The 27,722-nt window shown below is 43.6% G+C and overlaps 2 protein-coding genes across 2 annotated transcripts; both read right to left on the reverse strand.

Annotated features, from left to right (window-relative positions):
• Positions 1–428: 428 nt before the first annotated feature.
• On the reverse strand, positions 429–22,283 carry PCBD2 (pterin-4 alpha-carbinolamine dehydratase 2; the record flags this gene model as incomplete). Its single annotated transcript, XM_080353453.1, has 4 exons — positions 429–524; positions 1,948–2,028; positions 19,691–19,822; positions 22,200–22,283. 4 exons carry the CDS (start codon positions 22,281–22,283, stop codon positions 429–431), a joined length of 393 nt encoding a protein of 130 aa, XP_080209579.1.
• A 483-nt stretch (positions 22,284–22,766) lies between these two features.
• TXNDC15 (thioredoxin domain containing 15) lies at positions 22,767–27,031 on the reverse strand (the record flags this gene model as incomplete). Its single annotated transcript, XM_080353163.1, is given in 7 exon segments — positions 22,767–24,374; positions 25,247–25,377; positions 25,573–25,736; positions 26,296–26,735; positions 26,850–26,907; positions 26,910–26,963; positions 26,966–27,031. Coding segments are annotated over 7 exon segments (1,110 nt in total). The 3' UTR covers positions 22,767–24,177.
• Between the last annotated feature and the right edge of the window lie 691 nt (positions 27,032–27,722).

The raw sequence follows: 27,722 nt of genomic DNA on the forward strand, positions 1-27,722 counted from the left end.
GAGGGGACTGACCCACCCTGGCTGCTCTGACGCTGTCTGCAGTGCCAAGACATACAGATCTATAGGAGGGACGCAGCAGGGCACAGGGCAGGCTCACGTGGCAGCTGTCACCAGCCTCAGCTGCTGTGGGCTTGGGGAACACCGACACATGCGAGTAGGCTACTCCTTCCATTCCAGCTTATTTTACTTTCTAGAAAAGGATTGTTTGAAACTGATTTGTTGCTGGTTTAGCTGCTAAATATTTTAGGTGGAGCCAGCAATGGCAGAGGACAAGCATCTAGAGGGGTCTTGGACTAAAAGGCTAAGATACTCTTTCTACAAAATATCTTGTCTCAAGGGTTTTGTGAAATCAAGGTTACAAGGTATAAAGGACACCATTTAAATAAAAAATACTTGTGGACACTGTATTAAAACATTTTACATCTCTGTTACACTGAGGCAGCAGCTTTGTCAATAAACTGAGCCAGCTTCACGTCTTTCTTGGTCAGTCCACCGCAGTCATGGGAAATCAGCGTGATCTGAACCTGTTACAAAGGAAAGGAAAGGAAAGGAAAGGGGTTACAAAGCCATTTTGATCTCTGCCACGTAGGCTGAGCAGCAGTTCATTGGGAATGCTGTGTGTCTCTGTAGTGAACTGGTTTTACATGATGCTCACTGGTCACATAAACCAGGAGACACTGGAGGTGAGGAGACTTAACAGAGCCTGAAGTCTGACCAAAGTGAGCCCCTCTGCAGAATAAAAACAGCTTTTGCATTCCTAGGCTTCATCCAAGAAGAGGTGTCTGATTAAATAACTCAATCTTTACATTTAAATTCCATGGATTGATTTCATGAAGAACCTGGGCCAGTGACCAAGCTGCCAACAGCCAAGTCAGGGGCCCATGCGTTTTGTTAAAAACCAGCACCCTGAAGGTGAAAAAAAAAACCACTGAGCTTGTTGCAGATTAATTTCAAAAAGAAAAACAAACGGACTGGTGCATTTTGCTATGACGCAGCTGCCTGCGCGGGTTTGTTTAGACTAAGCCAGATGACATGTTGGGTGTTACTCTGTCTCGCTTTTGACTGAGATTTTGGAGAGAGAGGGGTAATAAAAATTCTGAATATTCTGGAAAGCCAAGAAAAGAATGAAGAGTAGGTGATAAGGACTTTGTCTGCTGATCATTTAATGTCCCCTTAAAGAGGGTGACCTGAAGGGCTGATGAGGAGGAGCCTGTGCTGGGATGCCTCTGTTAGGGGGAATGTTCTGCTCTGGGAGTGGTGGTTCCCAGCCACAGGCTGCTTGTCCATGTGTGCTTTTGGTATATTTTTAGTGAGATAGCCATATATTTGCCAAATGCTAAAAGAAACAACTCGCTACAATGCAATGAGAAGTATTAGAAAATAAAATATAAAAATAAAAAATAAAAATAAAGGGACAGCAATCATTTCCCCCTTCACATAGCACTTTCATTCGAGGGTTGCAGGATACCTTATAAGCCTTGTAAATATGAGACCACCATCAGGTAATATTATAAAGAAATTTTATAAGCTGCTATGTTGAGACATAGGAGACTACAATTTTTAAAAAGTCAACCTTAAATTGAGACTGCCAGGCTCCCATTTAGGTACCTATACATCGACAGTCTGCTACCTTGCACCGCTGGCTCCCGACACGTTGCACAGAAAGGAATGAGGCTTGGTGGGTAGTTTTAAAACAGTTATTTATCCAGGCTTGCTAAACAAGAGTTTAAAGGCTTCTACTTTACTTTTAGATCTCAGCCAGAGTGGTAAAAGACAGGCCCCCAGAGTTTGATTCCCGGGGCCATACATATCACCACTACAAAAATCTCAATATGTCTTTAAAATCCCAAATATCTTTACAAAGACACACAACCTCTTACCATTCCCCTACCTCCTCCTTGCATATAAACTTGCTATGCCTGTAACTAGGGCTGGTGAACACCTTACCTTGCTGTAGACATTAAACCATTCCGGGTGGTGATTCATCTTCTCTGCTTGTAGAGCAACACGTGTCATAAATCCAAAAGCCTAAGGAGAGAAAGAGCAAAGAGGAAAATACTCCTTCACCTGCCAGGACTGGCAGCGGATCTGCAAGAGTCACCCCAAAAATCTCAAAAACTCCTGGAGATGCTCCAGGCTGCTGCACCACAGCCTTGTGTGCGTTCAAGGAGCATTTCACCTTCTCATGATACCGATGCATTTCCTGAGGCTGCTGAAATCATCCCCTTCAGACCCCAGTAAATCACCCTGCTCGATGTTACTTACTCCAGGATTCAGAGCAATTCATGAGAGCAATGATTTTACCTTTGGCATCCAACAGTGATTTTTAAACATCCAAACCCCTCATCCCTTACTGCATCTTCAAAATGTGCCGTTTCCAATTAAGCATCAAGCCACAGCATTACTGATACCACTTCCAGAAATGCATCCTTTCATGTAGCTATTTTGCTATTTATTTTACTGGAGTAAGAAAGGTGGCAGGGGAGTTTGCCCCTCTGATTTATGAGAAAATATTTTCCCTTAAAATGAGTTAAAATTGGTTTTCCAATCCTCCATTCCTGTATTCTCCACAGCATGCTCCCTCAAGATGCAGGTTTTATCACAGGCTCAAGAAGAAAATAATAGCAGGACCATGCCAAAATACTTAGAAGCAAATCACTACATTATAAAGCAAATTAGAATGTCCATGTAAATCAAGAACATGATTACGCCGCGAGGCCCAAATGGCCTCAGTGCGTGAGCAGGACGTCCCTAAGTCAGCGCATTTTGTTCATACTGAGCACCATCCGTTGGGGTTCAGGACCCAAATTAACATGGAAAGCAAAAGTAACATCCACATTATAGTCTGGTTCATATTATAATACAACAAGCTCAACAAAACCCCTACCTGATTTAGGGGGTTTTTTTTTGTGCTAATTTATGAAGGAGAATGTATATAGCCTGCATTCCAGCAAGTGATGGCAGTTTCAAACAAACATGTGGTCAATGAATAACATATAATGGTTGATAATAGTTTCAGCCTTTTTTCCTCTCACAAATTACAAAAAACTTTAAGAAAAAACAAAGAATCGGTGCCTGGATGAAGTATGACTTTGTTAGTTGCTTTGCCAGTCAAATGAATGCAAACGTTATAATCAGGGGAAATCATTCCAATGAGGTTTGTCATTTGGAAATCACCAAACTGTCAGCAATTAAAAAGCTTTTTTCTTTGACCCAGGAGCATTCCAAAATTCAGGGAAACCTAACTTCCCTTGAAGCTCTCACTTGGTTTAGTTTTACTTCAAGCGAACAATTAATTTTAAAAATTTGCAAATGTTTCAGCAGCAGGTTTGAAGCAGAAAGCTCCAAGTTGTGCATTAGATGTTAGCAATGATTTGCAAAACTTCTGCATTAATAGTGCTGAACGATATTCAATTTAAATGTTTTTAGACTGTTCACGGGCTTAATAGGAATGTACTTCCAACACAGCAATCTATATAGAAATGTCCCCAAAAGTTTAAAACATGCATCTGCAACTACATTGCCTCTGTGCAACCAGACAGCAGGGGAAAAATAGATTGAATCTATGAAATCCCTACCAAGTTAATGTGTGCTCTACCAGCGTCTGTCCATCTGAGGAACTCCCCCACCTACATATATATGCAGGTTATATTAGACATTGTACAATCTCCATTAAGGTCTTAAATACTTCCTTTGCTAATTAAATGAATTGGAATGCTATTGTTTATGAATCACCTTTATATTTGTAGAGCCGTAACCTTTCTTTGGGAAAATACAATTGGCTCTGGAAGGAAAAGATATTTAGGTTTGATTAGATATGAAAACACCATTACATAAAATCAGTTTGGACATTTCTTCACGTCTTGAAACTTGATCGGTAATTTGGTCTAATTGGTGATCAAGGAAACTATCTTGTGATCAATTAAAGTAATTACCACATTCCGGCAACACAACCAACCTTAATTTGAGCAGGAGTCTGCACTTCTTCAACTTTAATTAAAAATAATGAAAATTATTAAGCAGTCTGCAGTGCAAGATCATTGTCAAGACTGCACTGGTGGGCAGAGTTTATCAGACCATCACACATTTCTTGATGAAAGTGGGGCAAGTACTTCGTTCCCCACAGCGAGACCCAACACAATCTTGACTTTTGTTATATTAGTAACAGATATCTGCAGCCCCTCAGCTGCTACCAAGAACTTTCTCAGATTTTTCCCTAAAAAAAAATAAAAAGACAGGAGAAAGAAAGGATTTGTGCATTTTCTGGAAGGCATAAAGAAGTGCTAAAAGAGGTTTTGGTGTATTAAATATTATCAAGTATTCTGACATTTCAGTAACAGGCACATTAGGCAGACACTTTGGTTTAACCCTTTTAGGATATTTGAGCTAAAATAACATCCAGACACACAGGTTACTAGAAATAAGTTCATCATGTCTCCCAAGTGACGGCAGACAGAGAGTCCCTTCAATGAGCCACAAACATCATTAGAAAAAGCAGCAAGTGAAGGAATCCTGCACAGACAAGGAGATGCCTTGGGTGTACTAGTATGTCTCTTCCCTTCATATCTTTTAAGATCATGAAAGAAGGACCTAAAGGAACTAAAACCTGGTGTTTCAGTCATAACATTACTTCTAAAATGTTATTTTAATACCACCAGCCATAGTATGCCTCTATGAGATACAAATTGGAGCTACAATTGGAAGGAAAAGTTAACCTAATAAAGTAAAAAAAAAACCAAAACAAAACACAAACCAAAACAAACAATCCAATCAAACACAACCCCACACACTTTAAAATATTCAGCTGTCACATAGTGTCTTGGGACTGGCCCAACTTCTTTTGAAAGTGACAAAATATGCCACCACAAAATAAAACTTAATGTGACTTCTGTTGCCTGAGAATGGGAAAACCAGGGCCAGACACTTTGCTGTCAGAAGTGGGAGGAAAAGATGAAATTCCATCTGTCCCTCTGCGCCGCACGCGGCTGCACGGCTCTGGGAGAACCACAGCATCCCGGAGCTAATCTGCTATTATTCTTCCTTTCACACTTCTTAAGCAAGGAATCAATTCATCTTAATACTTTTAAAACATGCTGCTTTTGTACAACGCTTGCCAACATTATCTTGATGAGTTACACATCAAAGCAACACAGGTCGATATGTCGTGCTAATATATCACCGCCCGCAAGTCCCCAGTGATGGATTATCCCAGAGCATCTCCAGAACAAAGCAGCTGACAGTACTTGACTCAAAAGTGGAGATATTCAAGAAAAACAGCTGAAAGGCTCAACAATATAATAATACACACTTTTTATTTATTTGTTCTAAAATGCGTATGCTAGGAAGAGCATACCCAGGCTTCTTAAATCCTTCGGACACTCAGCCAAGGAAACCATATGCTAATCACAAGTACATTAAGGTTTCTGCCTCCCATCTGTCATTATTACACTGGAGGTAGCATTAACCTTGACCTTCTGGCGTGCGAGGGCTACCTGTCTTCCCTTCCCCACCCACCCAGCCTGCATCTGTATCATTTATCAGTGGGAAATGAATAAATAAAACAAGTTATAGCGACATGGTCATACAAGGCAATGATGACGATGCCGCACACATTTGCTTTCCATTCATCCCAGTGAAAACCACCCAGTATACAGCACGTGTTCTCTGGAGGAGTTCGACACGTGTAACAACAATAAACTCAAATCCTTAAGGTTCACTTCCAAACTGCAGAAGCTTTCACATATCCAGCTGACATTACTACCTCACAGTGAGCTATGGGTCAGTAGATAAAAGGAAAAATAGCTTGACATTAATGAGGTTTTAAGTTATGTTTAGCTAGTCACATGAGTTTGACTCAATCTCATGACATTTTCTGTTGTGCTCTCAAGAAAAATGCAGGGTTTGTTTAACTCTCTTTACTCCATTAAGAAAGATTTTTACCTTACGAATATGCAAAACTCATCTCACAAGGCTACACTCTTCATCTGAAAATGACAGGTGGTTAAAGCACACCAGAAAAAAAGAGGAATCCAACTGGTATTTAGGAAGGTGATGGCAGCATGGGAGAACAGGTATTCATTCTCAAAACCACATGCCCATTGTGGGATTCTTCCCTGATGGGCTCATCTGCCTGCCTGAACCATCCCCAGGGACACCACATCCATGTGGCATTAGATATTTTCATTTTTTCTTCTTTTTTCTTGGCCCTGTCTCTATTCAGCCATGACATAAACCAGGGGAACGCCTTCCCACTGCTCTTCGCCTTTTTAATACCATTCCAAGAACAGCCGGACAGTCCTTGAGAATGCAACTAAATCATTCCCAAAATAGAGCTACACTCAGATTATTCTTGCCCCCATCTCTCCGGTGAGAGTGGAAGCGATGGCCACGCCAGCTCCAGCATTGTGCCCGCGTTTCCCTTCTCCCTCCATCCCTCCCCACCCAGACACGGGCAGCCAGAAGGCTCTGAAGGTGAGCAACATCTCACACATCACAGCCAGATATCTTTTTTAATAGCCCAAGCCAGCCTCCCCACTCCCCAGGCATCGCTCAGGACTGAGGAAAGCCATACTCCAATGACACTAATAAAGGGAAGGGACGGCAGAGGAATACTGCAGACATACGGCCATTTCTGTCTACATAACAAAATGTGAAACTAGAAAAACCCCCCACAACTACAATTTCAAATGTAATTGCCTATGCTTTTCTGCATTTACAACATCCTTTTAACATCCAGCACAAACTACTCGCATCGCCCATACTTATCTGCACGCATCATTTATACAGAACTGAAATGCTGCTTTGCTCTCTAAAAAAGTCACCTTTTTATATTCATACTACAGCTGTAAACACTGCTCTCCATGTTAGATCTGTGAAGACCTTTACACCATGTTCTGCAAAGAACGCTGTTTCTGTCTCCCAAGACTTGTTTACAATTATGTCGGTGAAGAAACTAGCTCGCCAGCTCTATATCAAACATTTTTGACAGCAAAAGCACAAACACTGATCTATTCTAAGTAGTTTGCCACTCTATGTAATCTTGGAAAAGGCATTCTTGCCTTTGATTCTAAAAATGTTTATACTTCATACATTATGCAAATAGTTTTTATATATTAAGAAATAATGCAAGTAAAGCTCAAGTTAAATTAAATTCTTCAACAATAACCTTGCCAAAGCACTGATTTTCCTATAAAAAAAATTATTCCAATTTGTTGATCTTACATTGGATGAAACATACTGTAACAATCTTCATAATTTATGTCCTGTTGGGACACTATGATTTAAAGTAACATAATACAGACCAGCATCACCGCTAATCTAAACCACCTGACCAGATAAACAACAGTTTCCCCTTCTCTCTTCATTGAGGGTATTTCTGTTTATTGTCATATGATTTACCAATTTGAAGAACATGAAGAATAAATGGAGGCAAAGAGGAGCAGGGCTGGGAGGCACGGCCTTTCCTCAACGGGGACGTTTCTCACACAGGTACCGGTACAATGTCAAGAGCTGCAGGAGATGACAGAAGGCAATTTCAGGAATTCTGTCCCAGGAAAAGCCCAAGCCACTTGGAATTTTACACTCGCTGGGCAGGATCCAGACCAGGCGCAGCACTAGACACAACACCGTCCTGATGCTGCTTGAGGCGCAGCTTCTCCAAAAGAGGTTTGAGTCAAGGGCTTCATCTCCCAAGCTCAGCGGTGGCCTAAGTGATGACATCAGTTTGTCGCAAAGCAGGTGCAAGAGTCATTTGCCCCATCTGAGACTCAACTGGTCTGGAAAAACAAATACAAATTTTCATCTGAGGCCAAGGGACATGGGATCAACACGAGCAAAGGGACCAAGGAAGGTAGAGAGCAGGGACCTGCTCTTACAGCCTTCTCCTCGCTCGCCTTTCCTCTTCCCCTTGTGCTCACTAAGTGTGTGACATTCACACACTTCTGCGCAACAAACCTCAACTTTATCTTTTCTCAGTCTGTTAATATCAGGATTTTCATAACTGCTGACTTCAGATATATTTTTCTCTTATTGCTGATAACACAAAATGTTACATCTGTTACCATCTTCCTCATCACATCCTGACTTCCCCAGCAGCCTCACTGCTGAGAATCCTTTTTCCTATTCTCATTTTTATTACAATAAGTGATTGCACCTGGATTTTGTGAACAGAAGGCAGATAATATTCTCAGTGATTCAATGAACAGACTTCACGCCAAAATTAATCACCTATTGTACCCAAAAGATTTACAGACTTGATGGAGTAGAAGTGAGAGAACATGGAGATGTCATAAAACGGCATAAAAACCTTTTTCTGTGGGTGATAAAAGTTTCAAGCCTAGACTCTGCTGGCTCAATACAACCGTATTACAAAGCACATTCATTTGCTTATGGGTAGATAAAAATAATTACAGTTGCCCATAAAGACTATTGCAAAATCAGTAGACATCCTAAATCCCAACCTAACCTGGAACAAGGTCCCATTATGTCTGTGATAGATCACTTCACAGAAATATTCAAAATAAATGCCCTTTTCCCCCCAGTTCCTTAGCACTCTAGGTAAACACAGCCTCATAAATATTATTTATTCAAAAATACAGAACTCTAAATTAGATTTTAGAGAGAAAGAAGGAAAATAATCCCTGGTTTCAGGACTGAACTAGAACACAGAATAAGTCCTCCAGCCACATAGTCAGCTAAATGTGACTCTCCACCTCCCAAGCCAATTTTGTATGCTTTGTGCTCAAAAATGGAATATAAAGGTTGCACTTAGGAGGTTTACACCAAATAAAATGGCTGTTTCAAGAAACATTACTTTTTAAAATGAGCTTTTTGCACTCTACCTAAAAACATTAAATAATACAGTGAAGCTCCCATTAACCAAGCACCTGCTAAAGCAATCAGTCACTTTAAATAATAAACTCTCTTGGCTGCACAACTGAAAGAACAACGATAACTTCACTTGTTAAAGTAAATGTTTGGCCCAGCAAATGAAACCCCTGGCTGGACTGTAATAAAGCCATCACACAAACCACCATAAAAATAAACCCGTAACAAGGTGCGGTTGGTCTCCAGTTCCAGCTCTGTGAGTTCAGGCACCCTCTGCCAGGGCGCTGCCCACCAATGTCCTTTGTGCTGCACAAGGATGCTGCCACTTGGGCAATGAACCAGCCTCAGCCATGACAAGAAGCCATGGCAAAAATTAATAAAAATTAATTTAGGTGATTGCCCCACTTCAAAAAAGGTGCTCAAATCCTCTGACTTTGTTAAAGAGCTCAGGTACGGTGCAGAAGAACAGAGACATTCATTATCCCATCACACCATGTTTTGGATGGAACAGACCTGGTGAAATCAGGACAAAATATTACTGGTTTACCCCTGTTTCTTTTTAAACACACATGAAGGAATTGTTTCATTCTGTAGACATGAATATGAAGTTCACATGCCATGCATGCTGTGGATAACATAGGGAGTGCTCAGACAAAATTCTCCTTGGTCTTTTGGCCAAGATTACACATACTACCAGTTTAATATCCAAAATCTTCTCTGCTGAGTATCCAAGGGCAATCATATCCTGTCTTTGATAACCCTCTAAATCTCCGCCATTTATGATCCTAGGAAAACATCAAAGAGAGATAAGAAAGGCACTGCTTTCTGATGCATTAAGAGAAGTTGTTCCTGGTCCCATGACCATTCCATCTTCCACTATCCCCCTTAACCACTACACTGTCAGCTTTTTTGTTTTGGTTTGGTTTTGGTTTTGGGGGTTTTTTTTAAGACAAGGTCAACCTTTCCAACATGTGACAAAGAAATCACGATGGAGTTGTGAGGAATTCTCAAGAGGTCTTCTGATCACCCTCTTGGCCAAGCCAGAAGCTAAAAAGACCTAATGCTATGAAACAAAGCAAACTGAGGAACATTTACTGCAGATCCAGCCAGGGATGCTGAAAGCATCCTGCTGTATTGTCAGAATGGGTCTTCATGTTTGGCTTTTAATTTATATTGCACTATAAAATTCAAACATTATTTTGCAGACAGACATTTCAACTCTAAAAGTAACAGATCCTTTGAAGAAAGATTAGGAGAGAGCAAGCATCTTCCTCTCTGCGGCATCCTTTGGTCTCAGAGCGGTTTGGCACCTTGCCTTGTTTGCCATGCCCACTGCTCCCCCTGTGATCTGTAGGCTACCTAGACCTGTGCTTCATCTCCCGTCCCTGGTATTTGGAAGAATGAGCAGAGCAGGTCATGGAGAAATGGAGGAATGCAACTGCCCTAACTCACATTATTAAGAACCAGGCTCATTTAAGTGCCAACAATTTAGATAAACAAGCTGTATTTGACATTTTCAGCTGTCTTCAGACCCCTCCATGTGCTCCAAGTACATGCCCGAGGTGGCAGAGTACATTCAATGTACAATATATTGAGAGGTCCCATTAATTTTTTTTGGCTGGTTGATTTTTTTCACTAAGATACAAGGGTTCCTCTGGGTAATCCACACCATTAGTACATCAGTACACCTGGGAACAGAGAGATGGGCTCGTAAGGGGAGACAAATACTAATTCTCAGTCCTCTAGCAAACACCAAATTCTTTTACAAATTCATAGAAGCACATCATGAAGGGAAACCCTTTGTACACCTCTGGTTTTTCATTAGATTGGGCATTACAAGATGCATGCAGAAACACAACATCCTGGGCTTGTACAGCCAACGGTGGTTTAGCTTGCTACAACCACCCACCTACTGTATCATGGAATAAAGATTCTCCCAACCACAGACACCTTGGTCGTACACAGACATAAGTTTAACTGCCTACCGTTATCACAGCATGAGGAAAATCATACTAAATCATGAAATCAGGGCATTCCTCTTTGATCTGAGGAATAAAACCACCTTATCCTACACAGCACCCTTAGCACTAGGTAAGCCCAGCAGTGAGGTGCTGACTCAGCATGGGGATCCCCACCAAATCCCTCCAAGATATCACAGCCAGCTTTATGTTTGTCCAAAGCAACTTGTTATCTCAGCCCAACAAAATTAAAAGAAGAGAAGGGGAAGAGGAAGATGGGAAGCTCTCCCCATATGAAGCAGGTTTGTGGGAATAAAGAGGAATAAAAGAAAAAAAAAATTACGCTCACGTCACCTCGATAAACTGTGGGCCTGCCAGTGGCTTTTCAGAGCAGATGTAACGTTTTAGCCAACCGTGATTGTTTGTGAAAGAAATAATTCTGATCAAAACCCCGAAATTGCAGCCAGCAGAAGCGCTGCACTTCATCACGTTAATCCAGCCTGACGGGGAGCGGCGAGCAGAGATTCCGACTGCGAGAGGAGCAGATGTGAAAGGTCAGTGCCGGCCCGCGACTTCAAACCCCTTAACGTGTAAAACAGTGTGCATTAAAGCCCGAAACGGCTCACCGCGGGATTAACGGATGTCCGCTAAGTGGGTTTGATGTGCTTTTTTTGGTGAGTAATGGTTAATTTTTAAATACGGGCGTTACAGATTTATTTTAGTTGATTCTGCCAGCCAGCGTCCATTTTTAATTACAATTGCAGAGGATAATATCCCAAAGCTTCTCCCTCCTTCATGGGAGTAGGAGAAAGTGAGAGCTGCTGGCATAAAAGGCAATTAATGGTTTGAAAACACAGTCAGGCATTATTCCAAAAGCAAGAGGATGCAAAAGGTTAAACAACCAGGACAGGGAGATGTGCTGTTTGCATTTAATCAGTATCTTTCCAGCATTCCCATAAAAATAAATTTTAATGCATAGAGAGTAGCAAGACATCAGGTTTCCTTAACTGAAAAAGTAAAAAATCATTCTGAGTGACCATCTTCTTCAGCAAAGGCAGCATCAGTCATACTTGCATTTTCCCAAATGAAGGTGTCCAACTGCACTCAAAATTGTGACATTTTCCAAAGGTGGTTTAACAACGAAAGAGTCTGAACTTTAGTTAAAATCAAGTCGACCTGCTCACATTTGCGGTTCTTTGGTACAAATGTACCGCAGCCCTGCCCACATGGCTGATACAGCGTTTGTTCTATTTAATTCAAACAGAGTGAGCAATCAATCTGTGCAGCTGAAAAAAAAAGGAGAAACATTTCTTCTACTCCAAGTCTACAAGACAGCTTGTGAAATCCAAAAGGAATTCTGACAAATAATTTCTTTTGAACTTTCAGATCAATGCATGAAACAAGCACAAGGCAAATGCTGTAATAATTTTTACACGAGTGATAATAAATCCATCTTTTAAGGAAAGCATTTGTATTAGAGCTAACTGGAGAGCAGCCCAAAGGTCAGCTGGGCAAATTTAAGCAGCGGCCTGTTTAAATGGAGATACAACAGGTCTCCTCAGTGGGACAAACTCACCCATTGGGAATGCCACCTCCCCCAATAATTATAACCAATAAATTAATGGTTTATTCTAGGGTGAAATATGACTTAGCTCATCAAGAAAATGAGCATCCCTAATGACAGCTAAGTCACAAGGACATTCCTGCTCTGAATCTTTAATTTCAACATGATTGATTTTATTTAAATATGACTAATATAATGACATTTTATACAATCCTGGCAGCCTGATACTCGTGGTACTGCCAGGATGACGTTATAACGGTGACACTGGTACTGTTAACTTGTCCCAAGCAGATGGGACACAAGGGCAGTGCGACCCATACACACGGACCCTGGCCAAAGAGGAGATGAGATACCCCACAAGGAGAAGAGGAGCAATCACTGTTCATCACCTGCCTGACTTTTATCAGACATTCATTTCTCATATGCATTAAACTCTGAAGTTTTAATGAAGGGACTGAAGGACAAAACAAGAGTTCCCAGATATATAAGAAAAGACTAATTATGAAGGACTTTAAAAGACACAAGAAGCTGCTGATGCACTAAGGCTATCTGAAACAGAGAAACGTTGCCAAGTGCAAAACGTTGGTCTGAAAATACTCTGGAGCACTGGCTGACTTTTCGTGTGGTTTTGTACCCATGCTGACCATGAGAAGAAAATAAATCCAGTATTTCCCAGCACCAAGGATTTAATTTCTGCCTAGATGCAACCCAGTTCCTTATTTCCACCAGTACAGACTTCCAAGCTTTGCAGAATTTCCCACCTGTAGCAAACCGCTCGCTGACAGGTAACTGGGAGCATCACTGCAGACACTGTGTCCCACCAGCAGCATCTTCTCCTCTAAGGCCAGGGAAGGAGACTCGGAAGCTTTCAAACAAACCATTTCCCCAGAACACCCCCTTGTGTTCCACCAGCCTGGAGCTCCCTGCCTTCCACGGGCAGGCCAGGGGGACCACGTCCATGTCCCACAGCTGCACCTCAACCTGCCGATTCCGAGGCGAGAGCATTATTTACTGGATCACAAGAAGGCTGGACCATCCAGGAATCATATATATTTTACTGTGCATACTTGAGCCAGTTTATTGGTTTTGTTTCAGCCGGCAGGTTAACCTCTGCCAATCCCAAAAACTTCACTATCAGTTTCTAATAAAGGAAAATGTCAACAGGAAGATACGCCAGAAATTCATTATTTTCAGATACAAAGATTTTTCTCAACTCTGTAAATCCACCCATAAATAATTCTGATTTATTGTAAATCGGTTATTGTATTCATAAACTCAGGGAAGTTAGTGAACAACATAACTACCAAAAGAAATACTTTCATAACTTTGCAGGTGCACAAATCATAGCATATGGGAGAGGATTCAAAGGATAACAGAAAATGAAGCAGTTTAGGAAAGACTATATGAAAACCAGCACCTACCTGGGCAGACAAAAGAAACAACATTTCATTCAACAGGCAATCTAATGAAAACTCTAGCAGAGGGAGCAAGCACACTGATACTACATTAAAATCAGCAAAAATGTAAAATGCTACATTAAAAATACCAAAATTTAAAATACTACAATAAAAATAGCAATTCCTCCCCAAACAAATGAAAACAGGTTCGTCTTTTGATTAGCACAAGTGACAGTCAGGGGCTGAGGCTGCTCAGGCTTTGAGGTTAAACACAACCGACATAAGCTGCACCTGAATCCAATCAGTCCCTGGGTCTGAGAAGATTCACACGTGAGGACTAAATTTGTCACAAATGGGTTGGTTTCCGATCCTCCTGTAGCCAACTTGCTTTATTCTGACCCCCATTTAACAAATCAACTTAATGGGCACTGGGAGTGCTATAAAACTTAACAATGGAGTGATTTTAACTTTTAAAATATAGTTATGAAGCAAAATGTTGGAGAGCTCCTTCAATACTGGAAATCAAATTAAATCTAGACATTTTTTAACAGTCTTGACAGATATAATCCTAGTTACCATGTAAATTTATGGTAAGCTGCTGTGATATTAGCCACAGGTGCTACTTTTAATATATGGCCCGCATCTGGCTGGGAATAAAATTTCTCAGAGGACTGAAAATGACCTCACTATCAGACAATGGAGAGGAAAAAAACCCACAAGACCACTGTGGCATATAAAAAGCTGGAGATGTGATCCACAACCGAATATTTAACATGAAATTCATTTTAACTCTGCAGACTGTAGGTTAAAGGATATTATGTTTTCAATACGTAAAAGGCGTGGACAGATTTCAGCCAAACAGCCAAAAAATTAAGTACATAAAGCAGCAATGAAATACACTGCCTATGTACATAAAAACAAATTTTCCAATCTTTGATCAATCCAGAAGACAAAGCAATGTGCCGGGAGTAGGAAAAGGGAGCGTTGACACAGACGACATTACAGGGACTGGCCCCAAGTACCAGTATCGAAATAAGTAAAGAGTATTCATTACCTATTCTACAAAATTCCTTCAGATGTGTAATTGTGATATTACAATAAGGATTATCAATTTAAAGGGACAAATCTGAGTATGTCTCCCAACAGCTGAAGGAAAATAATGGGCATTTCCATGAGGACGGGGGAAAAAAAAGGCATCTACTGTAACATGCTATGTCTGGGGCTTTTTTGTTTTGTTCTGTTCTGTTTTTCTGTATTTCAAGCAATAGAGCTAGAAAATTTAGAAAGGAAATGCAAAGTGAGAATAATGATTTCTTTAGCTGTTCTAGATTTTTTGCAGATCTTTAAATAAGTTCTCAAAAAGCAACAATTCCAACAAAACACATGTGCTTCTACTCTCACTAAGCACTGTCCTCCAAGGCGTCTCCTTACTGTCCCCTCCACTCAGGCTCATCTTTTGCCTGGTCCCGTAGCCCCAGAACAGAAGATATTTTTAAAAGCTATTTTAAATCTCTTAGAGCATTTGATTTCCTGTCATTTTACAAAATGACGTTAGAGGTCTTATGGAGACTTCCTATATGACTTTGTTTTTTTGGGGTTTTTTTTTTAAGAAACCAGCCTTAATTAAAAACTTACCCTATAAAAGAAAGCAGCTGTAAATGCTGAACCTGACCATCAGCAAATGTGCCCACCTTTGTAATTTCCTAACTGCATTTTCTGCCTTGGCGTGATTACTGAAGGAAATGCAATCACACAGGCAGTTGCCCCTTAAACCCTCTGATCAAATCCAACCAACTTTGACAAGAGACATGGAAGTCTCGGAGTTAAGATGTTCCTGCAAATTTGGCAAAAACGAGCAGCTGGGCAAAGGACCCAAACTGAGTGCTCAGCACCATCCCCTGGAGCCCTTGGCAGCCGCCTGCCCCGTGGGGATTTGGCTCAAGATGAACCCGGGGAAATGCTGATTTTGAAGGCAGGTCTTTGCAGGATCAGTCCTCCTGAGATGTATTGAACTGCCAATAAAATCCCAGGAAATTCCTGAGATATAGGCAAGAACATCAAGGTCCTCAACAACCCTTCCCTGCCTCGATGGCCAGCTTTTAACATTAGTCCCAACGTTTCCGTGGTTTCTTTTCTGAGCATGCAGAACAATAATTGGGAGAAGTTACCAGCGTGGTCTGAAGGTGTAAATTAACTTTCTATCGGGATTCTGAATTTTGCTTGGGCACATTGGAAGCAGAGGGCTTGCTCCACAGCTGGAAGAGAAACGTTTTTAGTAGGACAAAGACATGAATGGACTAGAGCGTGTCTTCTTGGTGCTACACAGCGGTCCAAAAGCATCACTAGCTGCTTTTCTCTTCCCTGCAGCCAGGGAAAAAGGCCCTGAATAAGCTCCCTGATGTGGCTGTGAGGTTCACAGAGACTCACCAGCCCCTGGATGCGTGGCAGGGCTCGAGACTTGCCCTGGCTGGTCTGAGCACATGCGCTCGCCAACACCTCGCTCATGGTCAGAGCTTTCTGCCAAGCATGTGCATCATGTGGGTCCTTGAGGCAGTGCACCCCAGCGATGGGCCTGGAGGTAAAAGACTCTGATTTTAACTCCTTGCTGCCCACCTGCTGTTCAACAGTGGCAATAACCCGCAGCAACTGCAAGGCGTAAGGAGGAATGGATGCACCAGTGTGATCAGCGCGGCTCTTCCAAAGTGCTCTCCTCCACAGTCGAGTTACATTTGCATTTTTCCCCTCACTGTCAACGTATTTATATTTCATACAAGGTTCAGAACACCCACCACCCATCTCACGCTGAAGGCAACAGGAACACAGACCAGCATCCAGTCCAGGACCAGTGTGTGAGGGGCACTCACCACAACAAAAGGGCTTCCAGCTGGGGCCCAGGCTGGTTTCCAGCTTCCTTTAGAGAATTGTACCCAAAAAGCCCATTTGCACAAAAACGTATCTTCTGACTAACCAACAGCACCAGTGTTTTCAAGTTCTGGGTTCCAAACCAATTCCCTAAGCCAGCGGTGTCATTAGCTCGTCAGCCTTAACGGAGGCAGCCCGTCACTGATGGCTTTTACCCGAGCTAATCTCGGCCTGAAAGCTTCAGGAATCTAAATAATTCTTGTTTCACAGAAGTTTCATTTCATTCTCATGCTGAAAAGAATATACATAAACCAAACTCATGTCTACACATTTGCAGGACTTTATAATAAAAGTTGTGTTTATATTCTTAACATCTGTTGACATACACAGACTTTGTAAACCTGGCAGAGATTTTAAAGCCACAGAATTTTCCATGCATCATGAACATTATCTGCGAGAAGCAATAAAAAAAAGCAACGAATACATTAATCATACCAATATCATCTGCAAAACATAAATCTGAAATACCTTTCATGTCAGCTCAACTACTCTTTCCTTTTTTTTTATACACACCTGATTTTACACCATCTGTAAAAGGGCAGCAAGAAGATCAGTGAGGAAGTTATAATTCTCGGTCCTGTGACTTTCACTAAATACTCACACTTTAAAGAAAGAAAATAGAATATTTATTAAGTGAAACGAAATAAGTTGTATCTGCAAGTTTGATTTTTTTCATTGCACGACTAAATTCTCCTGGAGTACCATGCAGATATGGTTCCACTTTTGTCATTTGTTCCCTAGGTGGTAATAAGCACAATATTTATTAATAGTTATTATAAACATATGCACCAATAAGCATACATCCATAATTTTAATTTACTTTCAGCTTCAACTTATTGAAAGGCAAATACTTGCTCCCTAATACCAGCTCTGAGCGTCCCCTCTGGATCTGCACATTGAGCCCTTTCCTGGGACTCTGATAACAGGAACAGGTTCTGTTCTCTGCAAAATGGGGACACTGCAGTAGCTCCTACAATCAGCAGGTGAAATTCTGCCTTCAGATATTTGCACATAAAGCTTGATCCAAACGGGGGACCCACCTGCCCAGCTCGTTCTCCTGGCTGGGCGCAGAATGTTCAGTTTTGAAGCCGATTTCCAGACTCTGCTCTCATTTCTGCCTTCCCCAACATCCATGACGGGCAAGCACGCATGAAAGAGCATGTACCAATATCTCCCAAACAATTTAAGCGGCAATTTTTTTGAGTACCCTGTCTAAGATTACATGTACCAGAAGTATAAATGTATACTACATATTTACTAATGGGCATATTAAACATACTCAGCTTCCTATATTGGTATGTGCTTCATCGATCTTCAAATGAGGAAGACATATGGATATCTACCTATGTTGTAAGACAAACATGCACAGTCAAAACCCCACAACTTTGTAATTTTTTGCCACAGCAATGGGTTTTCTAAATATCTGCTGGTGGGGCACACCAGTTTGTCTCTTGACCTGTCTGTTGGCACACACAAGTCCCTCTGATCAAACTGATTTATTTACAGTATGCAAAACCACTTTTTATTAACTTTGGGACAAAAAGTCATTTCTAGTTGTGCTGAACCAACAGACTCTGACCATGCCCCGCAGAGATGCAGAGTCATGAATATTCAAAGAACAAAGGCTGAAAATCTCAACTCTTCCAAGGGTTACTTCCACCTCATCGGTGTCAAATGTGATGGTTTCTCCTGGTTGCTCCAGCTCAGGGCTGCCTGCACATCTCACCAAGGTTTCATGTGAGCTCCCTCTCACGGGCTTCCCTCCTTCCTTCCCCTCTGAAATATCTGATATGGTTTTATTTGTTCTGTATTAATGTTTAGGTTTGAAGTGCAATGCAGGAAAAGATGTACTCGGGGCTCTGGATGTGCTCCCTGGGCCAGCACCATCCTGCTCATGAGCTGGATTTGTCTCAAGTTTTCTCTTCTGCTTCCCCCAGCTAAGAGGGGCCAGCACCTCGCCCACCTTCCCTCTACTGCCCAGGCTTTCCTTGCCATGATAGCTACTGCACAAAATGCGGGAAAAATAGCCAGCCTTACAAGTTGTTGTTTATTTAGCTCACTGTGATTTCCAAAAAAAATCTTGATCAGGGCTGAGGCACGGCCATGTAAATGAGAAGTTAAGAGCAAAGCTCCAGGTCCCCCTGCACAGCAGCAAAGCTTGGAGCTCACCCTGTCCCCCTCACAGCGGGAAGAAACAGCTCAGCAGGAGCCATCGCCCAACAGAACCTGGGGTTTCCCCTCCTACCCAGACAGCGCTCACCCCCTTCAGAAATAGAACAGAAGGGAAACGCCTGCTCTTGGAACGTGACTTTTTTCTAAGCAGTGTCATGACCCCTCAGGAGGCAGTTTTTGAGGGGAATGTAGCCGACTGCAAATCTCAGGAGAAACTCAGGATTTCTAAAGCAAGTTTGTCACTGATGTCCAAGGTGTGTTACTGTGAGTTCGGGACACGGCTCAGGATCCTGACTTCAAATGAAAAGCCAACATGGTCTAACTCCAGCCTGCCGTGCTGAAGACACTGCGAGATCAGCTACTGTGATTCATTCCACAATATACTAGAATTCTGCCTTCCTGCTGGGAAGGCAAAATGTATCATATTTTCTCCACCTTACTTCCCAAAACTTTCTGTTCTTAACCCATTTTTTCTCAAGTTTTTCCAGTCAAAAATGAACCCCACTGTCCATCAGTTACATATTTCTAGCATTGATTTATGAGTGCTAGTAATGAAAAAACACCAGGATCAAATAATACTGGTCTAATCCCATAGTGCTGGCCCTAATATTATAATCAAGAAATTGTAATATTAGAAAAAAAATCTACTTAACAACTACAAAACAGAATTAATTTACTCCACCTAATGAGATCAGAATCGGAGAGCAATCTGTCAAGGCAAACCCAAGATAGTTTGGCCCCACAAGGATGCTCTCAAATTTCTGAATATAAATACTTTCCCACCAGGATCATATGGAAATCAAAGCAATTACATTTCCTTTATATTCAAAGTGGTATATAAAAATAATTACCTGATTAAAATTTTTGAAATTGAACTCTTTGTAGATGGCGTCTCTTTCACCTAACTCAGACCAGCCAGAAGCTTTGAGATCAAGTAAAACTTGGTTCCTCTCCTCTGCTGTCAACCAGTGGGACTGCGAAGACTATTGAGGAAAAAAACAACATTACATGAGTGAGGCTGAGGGTCTCTTTTGTCCAACAATAAGAAAACCACACAACAAAATTGTGGTTATGTATTGTAGAAAGGTAAAGAGGTAGAAAATTCACTGTACAGTTTCTTACTGTCTATAATTTCACAGACCAGCGTAACTCAAAGCAGCCAAGAAAGACCATTTCTGTTTGGTCAATTAAGTTCAGTAAATGCTTTTGTACAAAGCCAACAAAGAGCATCAGGCTCCTTCGTGGGAATGAACACAGACACCAGCGCACCTGTACCCTCGTTCACCTCCATCATCCAAACGCTGTAACAACTGAATTAATTTTCAAATATTCCATTCTGTCATATAAATAAAGGATTATTTACATTATATGCTAAATGTACAATTACAAGGTTAAAAGGGATATCAGGGGAATATCTAAAAAGACAGAAGCAAAATAGGAAATTGTATTCTCCACAACTTGCATGTTGCTATTCCTAAGGGAGCTGGAACAGATTTCAAGATAGCACACACTGTGGAGTTCTGCAAGCAATAAAGAGCTTTTAAACTCACAATGAAAAGAAAAAGAAGTACAATAAAGACACAATTATGATATGCTACAAATTACTTCTACAAGCACTAGATTCTGCAAAGCCCCTATGTTTAAATATGTCCTGTTTTAAGTAAATTAGCCCTTCTTAAGCCACCGGGAACACAGACATGACAAATTACAGCATCTGCCTAAATATCTGAATCCCTGTCTGAACTGCACATGAGGACCGAGATAAAGTTCTGCGGGGTGTTCAGAGGGGCTTGGATATAAAAAAAAAGAGCAGAGACTAAGGGCATGAGAGATTACTTAGACGATACATTCTAACAGGTGGGTCTCAAACTCACATTATGAACGCCATGCTTTAATGGGATGAACTTCTGTCCCCAGCAGAACAGAACTGAAGCTGCTGTAGCCGTTAAAGTAGCAGCCAGCACAGGTTTGTGAGAACCTCCAGAAAAGGGCTGAGCGATTTTGCCCCAGAGCGCCCCTGGGGCGCGGGGGTCTGTGCGCACCACGGCCGCCCCGGGGCTGACTTGGACTTTGGCAGCGCCGGCAGCGCCGCTGCAGAGACCGGCCGGAGCCCCAGTGCCACCAGATGGGGCTGCGAGCCCGAGCAGAGCAGGAATTAACGCAATTAGTGCGACCTCAGCAAGGCGTGGAGGTGCAGACAGCCGAGGAGCGACATTTTCACCAATAACGAGGGACAAAAACCCCCATATAGCGTAAATCAATCTGATGGCATCACTGCCACCGCTTGGGTTCAGCAGGATACACCCAGTCCAAGAGATGGGTTTTACAGATCGCAAAATGAACTAATTTAGGCTCTTTACGCTTCAAATGCAGCTTTGGACTCGTGAGAATACAAGTATCAGATTTGTTGCTGCTATAAGTGCAGTTGCAGGCATGAATTTCTTACACACTTCTTTTTCCAAGCACATACAAAAAATGCCAAATCTAATGGCTATCTTGAAATATATTTTTATCTGGCAAGAGATGAAATGAGTAGGCTAATTTACAAAAAATCATGCGGGCGTGCTTTTTGTGAGATAGCAAAGTCCTCCAGGACTGCAACCAGGAGGCAGCACCAAGTTTAGTCCCAGCAGGCAGCAGAGATTATCTCTGTTGGTTTTAGGGACGTTGCAGTCACCTTCCCGAGACACACAGGCGTTGACAAAGCAGTGCTGTGCCTTCAAATTAAACTGTGTAGTTTTTAATAGAAATACAGAGAGTTCGATGCAGGCCCCAGAGTGCGCCAATTACAGCATTTTGATTAGGAATAAGTTACCCGCGTTAGTCCCTCCAACACATCCACAATATATTCAGAAATGTAGCAGAAAGCAGCAGGAACTTGCTTGTAAATAAAGAGGTGGGAGATGCCATTTGCATTTTCACAGCCACGCACCCACAGCACCAGAACACGGGGCCCCCCAGATAAGCAGAAACGTGCAGTGTGGGCACCAACACACCAATATTGACCTAGCACAGAATATAATGACCTGACTCACAACACACGGGTGACATGTAATCATCGTGGGGTTTAAACTCGGTCACCGATAACCTTCATTTAGAAGAAGTTCAGGGGGGAAAAAGAACATTAAAAATTAGGGTTAAATATTGCCGGTTCGATGGGTGAGGGCCATTAGCGATCAGCCCCATGTACAAACTCCCACCAGCCACCGGGCAGGGAGCGGGGCCGGAGGCTGCGCGCCGAGCACGCGTGGCCATGGGCGGCCACTCCGCTTCGCTCCCGCAGGGCCCGCAGGACCCGGCTCCGCCACCGCCCGCCCCGGTGGGGCCCTGGCCGCCCCCTCGCCCCGCCGGGCCCCTCACCATGGCGGCTCCCCGGGCCGCCGCGCCCGCCGCTCGCCGCGCTCCCAGCAGCGCCCACCGCAGCCCGGCCCCGCCGCCCGGCATCGCCGCGCTCGGCCCCGGCCCCGCCTCCCCCGCTCCGGCAGCGGGAGGAGCCGCCGCCCGGATCCCCCGGCGGGAACCGCGGCTGCAAAGCGGAACCGAGCGGGGAGACATGGAGAGAGCTGCTTCATCCCCCGCCCCGCAACAGCAGCGGTACCGGTACAGGAGCCACCGGCCGCGAACGACAGCGAGCGCGGAGGAGAACGGGAGAGCGGAGCCGCCTCGGGCTGCAGTCCCGGCGCTCCCGAGAGGGTCCGTGGCTTCTGCTTAACCCCGAGCGACGTTTCGTTGTCCGTTCCACGGGGCTGCACTTCTCAGAGCAGGAAGCACCGCGTTTTTCAGGACATCACTGTTTCTGCAGAGGTATGCAGACAATTCCTGGGGACAGTCCAGCCTGGGCCCCTCCAGCTAACCAGATGGTAGAGGGAAGAACACTCCAACTAGTTGTTCAAAATCTTGAATCTTTATTAGTAAAATATTTCCTAGTTTTACCTGCAGTAATACCAAAGTTTTATCAGTGCATTTTCCTTTTAACACACAGATATACAGGACCTCAGCTTTCCAAACTGGAAAGATGTGGCCATCAGAAAAATACCTGAAGAATTATATTCCAGGGATATGAGCACTTTGTCAAACAATAAATATTACAACTGTCTTTGTTTCTTCTTAGCTTAATTCACACTCTAAAGCTTCCTATCAGGGTACTGTGCAAACCTCCACCACAGGTAAGTGCTATGCAATCAAATAATCTGAAAACCACATAACATACCAGTCCATACCTAATTCAAAGTCTTCCATGCTAATTATAACTAAAACCCATGTTAATTCTTTATGTAGCCTCTGCTGTAGACTGTGCAACCACCAAATATACTTGTAGAAATGTAAATAAGTGTCAGGACTGGTCTTGCTAATTTAGGCAGGTGATCTCTACTTCAGATGTTGCCTGCTGTTAGTCCTGTGAGAAAGTGACTTAAAAGGTTACAGTAAAAACCTGATTTATTTAAATGAGTAAGGACAATTGATGCAGTTTAGTTATAGAGGAATATGGTAAATAAGTTGTGCATACACACACAAAAATAACAAGGTGAGCTTGGGAAGTTACTCTAGATCTTATAAAGAACCACCACTAAGTCAAAACTCATAGGCACAGTGAACAAGGAAACCAGCACCAAAAGTGGAAAACAGTCACCCTGCCAAGGGTTGGATAACACACTTTGGAATTGTTGCTATTGCTGGAACACACACTGGTAATATTAAAATCTTTTCAACGATGGAATAATTAATTTGAAGTCCACTATTTAAAAAAAATTCTTCATAGTTCATTTTACTGACAATTAAACTATTGCAGTGACATCACCATTCACTGGTGTATCCCTTTAAAACGTTATTATTTCAGAACACACAAACATTATCTCTTTGGGGTAACATATCTCAATTCCGTAGCATTTACTACATAGTCTGTGTAGAAGCCTTAGTCCGTACATCTGTAGCATGTATGAGGATGATCTCCAGATTGCACAGAAGCAACTCCGCTCCCGTGCCAAGCAGTGCCGCACACATGCTGTAAAACTCTTATGTGATTGACAAAGCTCAGGGACTTCTTCAGGAGAGCAAAATAGAACTGTATCACCTATTTACATTAAGGTCCATGAAAAATAAACCAGAGCAACTGAATACCTTTTTAGTTCATATTTTTTCATATTTCTTTACTTACTACATTAATCGCCACAACTTTGCTTTTTACAGATTCAGTAGTTGAGAAATAAAGCAGACTTTTAGTCAAGAATATAAATTACAATGAACAAATTCAGCAGTTTGTTCTGCCGTACTACTAGTCCATACGAAGTCCCACTTTACCAATAAGCAGGAAATTCTGTCCCTATTTCAGCATCTGAGATCACTCCTGATGTTCGTGCTCTTGCCCCGGGATCAGCCACCGAATGCTCTCCGTCCGAACGGTCGCGTACATGACAAAGCTCGCCAGGAAAAGCACAGAAAACAGAAGCAACCAGTCGACGCCTTTTGTGAGGACGCTGGGCAAGGGCCCTTCCCAGTCTTCCTTTGTCACAGCCACGTCGCTTTTAGCTTCTATACCTGCAAAAGAAAGCACTCAATCAACACCAGTAATAATCATTAAATACAGAGAAGCTGGTCCCATTTGGAGCTCTGTTCCAATTCTCAGACTAAGGCGCATGTACAGGTAGACATAAAATTTTGGCGAGACAGTCCTTGTATGTTAACATAAGTCTAGCATACAGTTTATTTAAGCAAAAACATAATAGTATTTATGTATATTTTTGTAACAGAAGGCTTGTTCTGCCCTTCCACAGCACAGCCTTGGGAAAGTTTGTGGCTTGTGTTTTATTTTGGTTGGTTTCTTTGTTTTTCTGTGGAGGTTTTTTTGCTTGTGTTGAGTGTTTCTGCTGTATTAACAAATATATCAATTTCTTATCTCTAATAAGAAGGCCCTGATAGGCCTTTATGTGTGTGGTCTTGCTTTACTTTACAGAGCACAGGAGGACCGTGAGCTGGCTGGCATGAAGCTCACAACATGAACAGCCAGATCACAGAAACTGGAATCTTTTTGCCAGGGTCTGAAAACCCCTTGTCCCTCAGCTGCTGCCAGCCTTACATGGCTCTGACAAAGATGCTGAGGTTCACCTGCCACTGTTCTCAAATTAAATATCTGGGTGGGAAGATGTGCTCGATCCTCCAGCACCCTCCCTAGCTAAACCCCGCTGTTTCCCCCCAGTCTGTGACAGCAGCCCTGGGAGCTGAGCTTCTGCCCTCAGTACACCCCAAAATCCAGCTCGCTACAGCAGCTGATTATATAAACTTCCGCCGGGTCCTCTCAGGATCTTAATGAAATTCATTTTAAAGAACAAACAGCAGGGAGAAGAAACCCCAGTTCAGAGCTAAGACCCCACCTGCTATTCCTGCTGACACATAAGGGCTGGTTTACGTACCTGTTTGATTAAAAAGGAAGTCTTTCAGCGTTTCCAGTGTTCTGTCTGTGTGATTAAATCTCGCCATAGGTTTAGCACCTTGGAAAAGGAGGATATTTGGTACAGCCACAGTTCCGAATCTAGTTGATAAACTGTGGACATAAAGCAAATACAAGGTATGAATGAAAACAAATCCACTGGAGGAAGGAATAAAGACAGTCATGATACAAGAAGTGTCAGTTTTACTAAATTACATTGTCATTTCATAATAATAAAAAAAATCACTCCTGTTTTTAAAACACAACTTGCTAAAGGAAATAAACTAAAGCAGAGGAAGAGCCAATTACCTGCTGTGCTGAGATGCATCCAGCGCGAGGAAGCGAAGAGTTGGAAATGCTCGAGGTAAAGAATTAAAATGAGGTGCCAGACTGGCAGAAAAGCGGCACCATGGCGTATAGAACAAGACTAACGTACAGTCACTGCTGTTTGGGTTTAAGAACTCCATCAAGTCCTTTGAGAAAGCCGAATAAAAGCAGACAAGGACAATTAAATAATTAATAGAGCTGTTCTACACAGAAATCCATCATTCAGAAACTAATTAGATACCTGACAATATTTATCAAGTACTTATCCATTTGTTTAACCTTTTTAAAACAGAAGAAGTGTATTTAAAATTTGTTAAAGGTAGCTTTAAAAGTTTATTACTTATGTATGGATCTATATACATATCCATTACAAAAAACAAACTAGAAATGGGCACTGGCAGTAAGCACCATTGACAATTTCAGAGAGAGACACTAATCCATGCAGCACGAACACCGGCAGTTCACTGCAGGTGCACAGATGACATACACAGCCATGTGGACAGACCTGTACCACCTTATTTTTTTTCCTAATCCGAATGACACAAAAAGCCTCTTTGCCCAGATATTTGATCTTTTCAACAGCACACAGGATGTTATACAAGGCAATTCACCAAGTCACACACTGAAATAAACACACTCGCGGTGCTGACCGGGCCTCTCGCACCAGCCTCAAGCGCTCAAAGCGGCACCAGGCGACCCGCTCACCTGAGACACGTTCAGGATCTGCAGCGTAAAGCGCTCGATGCCGGTGACGTTTCTCTCCTCGCAGTTCACTTTGGGAGCTTTGGCGCTGTCGGTGCCGTTCGACTCCTCGGTGGGCGCGGGCGGCACCGGCTCCAGCACGGCCTGGTCCCGGTCCCGGGCGCTCGCCTGCCCCGGGGCAGCCGTGGGGCTGCTCCCCGCGCCGCAAGCATCACCCCCAGCCGCCGCATCGCAAGCTTCCGTGGCGAGGTCGGACACCACGCCGTCCGTCGCCTCCCCCGGCAGCACCGGGAGCCCCGGGGCCTGCTGCGCGGGGAGCCCGCTGCCCAGCATCGCGTCCGCCATCTCCGCAGTCCGGTACCGCACCGGCTCGCCGCCGTCCTGCTCGGAATCGGCCCCGGGGGAGCGGGGCTGCCCGCCGGCGCGGCGCTCCGTCACCGCCCCTGCGCCGGGATGAACAGGGGACCGGTCAGCTCCGCGCTGCGGCCGAGCCCCGGCCTCCCCGCGCCCCGCTCGCCCCGCACACGCCGCCCAGCCCCCGGCCCCGCCGTGCTCACCGGGAGGAAGGGGCGTGGAGAGCCAGACCAGCACCAGCAGCAGCGGCTCCATCCCCGGCGCCGCCTCCACCCCGCGGCGTCTCCACGGACAACAGCCACTTCCGCCGGTGCCCTCACTCACTTCCGCTTCCGGCGCGCCACCGCCGTGCGTGCGTAACGCCGTGAGGGCGCGGTGCCGCCATGTTGTGTGTGCTCCGGGCCGCGGCTGCGCTGCCGGGGGCGGGTTCGGCGGGGCGGGGCGGGGCGGGGCAGCGGGGCCGCCCAGGGACCGGCCCGGGCGTTCGCGGGCGTGAGGGCGAGCAGTCCCAGTCGCCGCAACTGCTCCCCCGCCCGCCCGTTGGTGTTTCTGCGGGGAGAGGGCGCGGGCGCAGCGGGGACACGCTCGGCACGGCCGCGGGCTCCAGAGACCCCGCCGTGAGGGGACAGGAGGCTGCGGGCTCAGAGCGGTACAGAACCGTATAGAGGACTCAGTTCAGCTCCCACTACCTGCCAGTATTACATACAAATAGGATATATATATATTTTTTAACCAATTACCTACAGCCACGGGTACCCGCCGAAGGATCTTCCTGCACGGAGAGGATGTGCTGTCACATGTTTTCACGTGAAAAATAAACTTTAACCTACAGCCAAGCTGGGTGAAGGGTAAAAGCCTATTTTTTTAAAGCTAAAAAGTAAATATCAGCTCTTCCCCTTCCGTTTATTGCCCAAAGCTCCCAAGCTGAAAAGCAAGATAAATACCTGGTATTTCTTCCTTTAGGAAATAATACTCCCTCGATGCAGAATTCTTAGTTTCAGTTTAATAGTGAAGCTTCAGGACTATTTTTGGCATTTTGAAAAGGAATGTAATACTTAACTGCTCAAGGCCCCTTT

Source organism: Nesoenas mayeri (assembly GCF_963082525.1).
Source record: "Nesoenas mayeri genome assembly, chromosome: 14".
Classification (NCBI taxonomy): Eukaryota; Metazoa; Chordata; class Aves; order Columbiformes; family Columbidae; genus Nesoenas; species Nesoenas mayeri.